General features: G+C 41.2%; 1 protein-coding gene across 4 annotated transcripts in view; it reads left to right on the forward strand.

Annotated features, from left to right (window-relative positions):
- DLC1 (DLC1 Rho GTPase activating protein) overlaps positions 1-4267 on the forward strand; it is a 368734-nt gene extending 364467 nt beyond the window's left edge. For all 4 annotated transcript variants that reach the window (XM_066236537.1, XM_066236539.1, XM_066236540.1 and 1 more), the window contains 2 exons: positions 548-721; positions 1706-4267. In XM_066236537.1, the coding sequence (XP_066092634.1) occupies positions 548-721; positions 1706-1826 (295 nt within the window). In that variant the 3' untranslated portion in view covers positions 1827-4267. The remainder of the gene's footprint in view (positions 1-547; positions 722-1705) is intronic.
- Positions 4268-6000: the final 1733 nt, after the last annotated feature.

Raw genomic sequence — 6000 nt, forward strand, 5'->3', positions numbered from 1 at the left:
AGAGGCACATTCAATCAGACCAACTTACTGTTGCTGATTCTTGCCCCTTTTAGGACAGATGTTCTTGTTAGAATAGCTAATGGATACATTAGCCAGGAAATGACATTCGGGTTCCAAGTGAGCTACGGTTACAGCTGATTTACATCTAATTCATAATTCTCTGGAAACATCATTGAACGAGGAATTCCAAAAATCTTTGAGGACTTGTCACATCATTAGTCCAGAATTTTTCCAACAGAGCAACACTCATTGGCTGCCCCTGCTCTAGCACAGGTGTGAAATGTAAAAGGGGTTTTCGGTCCCACTTCACATTGGTTCTCTTTGAGAGAACTGACTGTGTGAGCGTATGTACCCGCTGCAGACGTGGCTCTGCACAGAGCTGCCGCTCAGGAGTCCTTGCACAAGGGTTCAGGGCATGCTGTCGGCACAGGGCTGGATCACACTGCATGCACCTCTCCTGTCCTCCCGCTGTCTTTAAGAGTGAGACTCCATTTTCACCTTGGCTTCCAGGAAATTTTACTTTTTCCCTCTGGTTTTGTCTCTGCAGGACATGGAGGACTAATTTACCCAAAGGGGCTTGTGCCCTTTTACTCACATCCGTGGATCATGACAGGGCACCTGTCGTGGGGGTGAGGGCCAATGTGCTCCTGTCCAGGTATCTGATTGAACCCTGTGGGTCAGGGAAATCCAAACTCACCTACATGTGCAGAGCTGACTTAAGGTACATTCTGATTCTGATTTTTTTGACATAGTTGGGGGTCATGAAGAAGACTGAGACTTTTTGTCCGATGAAGAATGGCATAAGTGGATACATGTTGTATCTTGGTTACTCTGTGAAGAGTGGTGCTTATTAAGTAGCACCTTTGTGTTTCTCCGCCTTTGGATACCACTTCCTAGTTCTGATCCTTTAAAACTGTGGCAGTAAAGTAATGCAGATACAGTGGTTCTGCCATGAATTTACAGCCACCGGAAATGAGAGTTTGAATGAGCAATCAGATGATTCTCATTTTATAGTCAAAATGTCTGCATAATATGATGTACCCTTTTAGTAATCAGTCAGGCCTGTATTCTTTGCTATAGATTAATGTGTGTTAGTATCAGAAATTAGTAAAACACAGCATTACAGAAAAAAAAGACCCTCTGAAAACTCTTTCCATAGTAGCTGTCATGTTAAATAAATTCTCATTTGAAATCTTCACATCTCAATACTTCTCCAGATATCTGTGTGTTCTGTTTTTGTTATATAAACCAGTGGTTTTTCAACCTTTTTACACTTGGGGACTGGTAAAAAGAGGATTATTTCGGGGAACGCTAATGCAGAAATCACCTTGAGCATAAGTGAATGTGGCCAAGATCATTGGGTCAGTAATCTTTATACAGCATCAGGATGGTTAACTCTTTCACGCACCGACCTGAAATTCCTGGCAGACCGGTCCACAGATCAGCAGTTGAAAAACACTGATACATACCAAAGCTTTCCCTGAACAGTTTTACTCAATATCTGTACTCAGTGTGTAGTTTCTGGAGAAACTTACCGTTCCAAGTGTGTAACGGAGGTGCCAGGAGATCACCTTGGAGTAATAAGAGTCATCTTTACTTACACATTTTGCTGACCGATAAACAGAAGTATATTTGAATCAACCTCTAGCTTGTTTTAGGGCTTCTCCAACTTGAATAATTGATGTCCTTTTCCTCTCTGTTCTAGGGGCCACATGCCAGAATGGTACACGAAATCTTTCGGCCACTTGTGTGCAGCTGAAGTTGTAAAGATCCGAGACTCTTTCTGTAATCAGAACACTGAAACCAAAGACGCCAAGTCCAGGTGATTCCTGAGGCCGAGCAACTGTGTCCACCGTCCGGACGTGTGTTTCCAGAACCTTCGCCAGTCCTTGGAAGAGCGGGTTCTGGGTCTAATCCTGAAAAAGAACTACAAGTTGGAGTATAGGAATTGACTGTAGCGATTTGATACATTTTTAAAGCTGCTTCCTGTTTCTTTAAGGTCTGTGTTACAGATCTTGACTGGAATATATAAGACTTTGCAAAGGAAAAAAAAAAGTATTCTTATGCAAATTGCTTCTGAGAAGCAAAACTCTATAGATACATTACAGAAGATAATGAAGATACTTCATTCTCTTGTGATATTGGTGTATGTGTACCTATGTCATTTTATTTGCAGCGTGTTGAGGGACTGGTGTATCCACTGGAATAGTTGGTACTCTGACATGTTTTCTCACTGAGATGAGCAAAGGAAGGTTTGCACAGAGAAGTGTGTGTATGTTTGCTTGTTGCGGGTTGAATGGCATAGATGTATAAGTTGGGGTGCAGTGTCTGGCACACTGAGATGCACCCAGGAGGGATACTGAGGCATCAGGTTCAGTCTAACCTGGAATATCTGACTACCCAGGGATCCATCCAGAAAGGGAACTTATTTACTGTGGGGGATTGGACAGCTTATCCTTGTCCATCTTTTTTTTTTTTTTTCTGAGTTATTAAACAATCCTCTATCAACCGCTTCTTTACCTGAGAAGTAATTGTAGTAAATTTACTCTTCGAACAGTTTATCTCTAGACTTGATTGCAAATAGCAATGTTGTTTGTAACCGGGATAGATTAGTCAAGGGATGACTACTCCCTCTTACTACTAGTTCCAAGGCATAGTATTGCTTTGGTTTTTCTAAACAAATTGAGATGTAAAAATCAAACCACTCTATCATGTACTCGTGAGTGAAGCATAGAACGTTTTTACTTGTCCAAATTTGTTGCATTTCCATGTTTATACCAGAAACTCTTTAAGACACACTATGTATGGAAACATACATAGGAAACTATGTATGTCTCAAGGAAATCCTTGTAGATTTAACTCAACCACAGAAGTTGTTGGTATTAACAGCATTGCTGAAAGCTGAACAGGTTTTATTAATTGGAGTTTCCCTTAACATCAAATAAGTTGTCTAGTTTTATGGCTTTTTTTATTTTGGGGGCTTTGTTTTTTCTACACTTTCTTTTTCTTTTCCTTTGTAATGATGCCCTTGGAATATATTTTCGTGATAATGGCAAATAGCATGGTAAAACACAAAAGCCAAATACCAGCAGAGTTTTTTGGAAGGGTGGTCTTTTTGCAGGTTTTGCTGTAATGGTAAAGTTTGACTCAAGAGACAGTATTAGTGAATTTATTTAGTATGGATCAGAGTGAATAATGTATGAATGAGATCTGTAAGAAGGATTTTTATTTTGTTATAATAATTTAGTTACCATTGTCAGTGTTATTTCAAAGGTTCTTTGAAGAATTGGTGGGGACAGATTAGAGTGTTAAATTTCGAGTATTTTGGATATCAGTGTTCCTCATGAAGATATACTTGTATATTCAATTTTAATGGCTTTCAGATTTGTAAGATTGTATGTTGTATATACCATTCTATTAAGACACATGTACCATGTCCACTGTGCTTTCAAACATAGATTAATAAGCATGATAAAGATTATTATTTAAAATATACTTGTATTTATACCTCAGATATTCTTTTGGGTTTTGTACCTCAAGGCTTTTATTTTTCCTAATGTAAATACACTTTACATGAATACAGTCTAAGTGAAAAGTAAATAAAAGAAGAGGTTTATAATGTGCTCAGTGTCTGTACAGAATATAATCGATAAGTGCACTATTAAATGTTTAAGGGAAAAGTCTGGCCTGCTCACCTCTGCATTGCATCACACTTCCCACCCTGAAAACCACGGACTGCAAGGCATATCAATCTAGCGTCAAAGGGAAAGCATAGATAGAGTTACTGAAGGAAAAAAAATCAACTGCAAATCATTCCAAGGCCAAACTGCAGCTGAGCCACTAGCGATCCAACAGGAAACCCCGGTGAAGGCTCAGGAAGTCCAGAGATGCTCTCTGAAGGTCCTTAGGGGAAATGATGCTGAAGAAGTTATAAGAACAAAGCAACCGTTACAAAAAGATGCTCATAAAGTACAGCCAAGGCCACCAGATTCATTCCACAAAAGGTGTCCCACCGTATGGCCCTCCCGTTGAGAGGATTTCTCCGTATTTGACAAGAGGGGATTTTGAAGGATGTGAACATCTGCACAAACTCTGCGTACATCACTTAGTGTGGTCCTGCCGCAACCTACTAATCGTGACTAATGGCTTAGATTGTAAGCTCTTCGAGGGCAGGACTCGTCTCCTGCACATCTTCATCCCCCCTACAGCAGCTTTCAGTGATTTGTACTTGTAGGCACCTAATAAATTTACTATTTGCTAAGTGGGATTGATTGGATTAGCCTCTGTTATTTGAAAAAGAAGAAAAGCAAGGAGGATACCTCCTGTGTTAAGCCCTCACTGTGGCTCATCACATTTTGCGATTGAAGAGACTGGTATCTCCGAGTTTAAACTAGCCAGAATGCATAGATACGGTACATAGATGCTGTGGATACTGACTGTAAATTTCAGGGGTTTTTTTTTTTTTGTGATAGAATCTTAACCAGTCTCGTATTTCTCATATACAATGGGTTACTGATCTTAGAAGAGGTTTTATTTTGGGCCCTGACCAGGTGGCTCAGTGGATAGTGTCATCCTGACACACTGGATCATATGTTCAATCTCTGGTCAGGTCACATACGAGAAGCCACCGAGTATACAGCTAAATGGCACAACTGAGTGGAACAATGAATTAGTGCTTCTCCTGGTCTCTCCCCCTTTCTCCTCTTTCCACTCCGTGTCAGATCAATGGGAAAATTTTTTTAGCCTGACCAGGCGGTGGTGCGGTGGATAGAGCTTCAGACTGGGATGCAGAGGACCCAGGTTCAAGACCCCGAGGTCTCCAGCTTGAGCACAGGCTCATCTGGTTTGAGCAAGGCTCACCAGCTTGGACCCAAGGTCGCTGGCTCGAGCAAGGGGTTACTCGGTCTGCTGAAAACCCACAGTCAAGGCACATATGAGAAAGCAATCAATGAACAACTAAGGTGTCTCAAGGAAAAACTGATGATGGATGCTTCTCATCTCTCTTCGTTCCTGTCTTTCTGTCTCCATCTATCCCTCTCTCTGACTCTGTCTCTGTAAAAGGAAAAAAAAAAATTTTTTTTAAATGTTTGATTTTTGACGAATATTCACTTTGGGTATAGAGAAGGGGAAAACCCCACTTCATTATGATTTTTAAAAAGACACACTCAGACTGGAAGCTTTTAATTTGCCTCTGTCTCCAGACCTGGTTTCTGCAGGGCTGTATGAAACCAAAACGTCTTAGGCCTGAGATACCTAGTGCTTCAGTTGTTGGAACGGTTCTAAAGTCCTGAGTCACTAACAGGCTTCCTGAGGTTACCGGGGTGGGGTGGACGGGGTGCTCACAGGCACCCAGCTAGATTGACATGGCTTAGTGGCACCACCAATTTACTTATTCAAAGCATTCTGTCGGCCCCTGTTTACCTGATACTGCTCAGTGCCAAAGATACAACTGTGAACAAGACTGATGCCACCTTGCCATCCTTGAAGATAAATATGCCCTCGTGGGTACTAAAATAGAAATAATAATGCCAAGTAATGAACATGAATGAGGACAGGGTTCTATGCGCTGGGAAGGGGTAGCTAATATCCTAACTAAACTCAAGGTAGTTGTTAAAGAACCTGCCTACCAATATGTAGGGAGAATGACTTGGAAAGTTCCAACAAAATGAAATGGATCTATAAGGAATTTTCACTCAAGATTGATGGAGATAAGTGAGATTTTTAAAAAGGAAAGTAAAATTTAGGAAGATAATCCAAATTGGTGCTTTCCAACATCACTAGTTAGAGTGTGTGCCTGTGTGCTCGTGCACGCAACGGACAAGACAGGTGATAGAGGTTGGGGGGGGTTATAGCTGCATTCATGGTCTTTGTATCGCTTCTGTTCATTTTTACACACGGGTAGTTAAGCCTCTCAAGTACCCTGCAAAGCATAGGGAGTCTCCTCATTCTGAGGTGACGATACGGCTTAGAGAGCGAGGCCCCCGAAACTGGACGAAGATT

The sequence above is a fragment of the Saccopteryx bilineata genome, chromosome 6 (genome assembly GCF_036850765.1).
Source record: "Saccopteryx bilineata isolate mSacBil1 chromosome 6, mSacBil1_pri_phased_curated, whole genome shotgun sequence".
NCBI lineage: Eukaryota > Metazoa > Chordata > Mammalia > Chiroptera > Emballonuridae > Saccopteryx > Saccopteryx bilineata.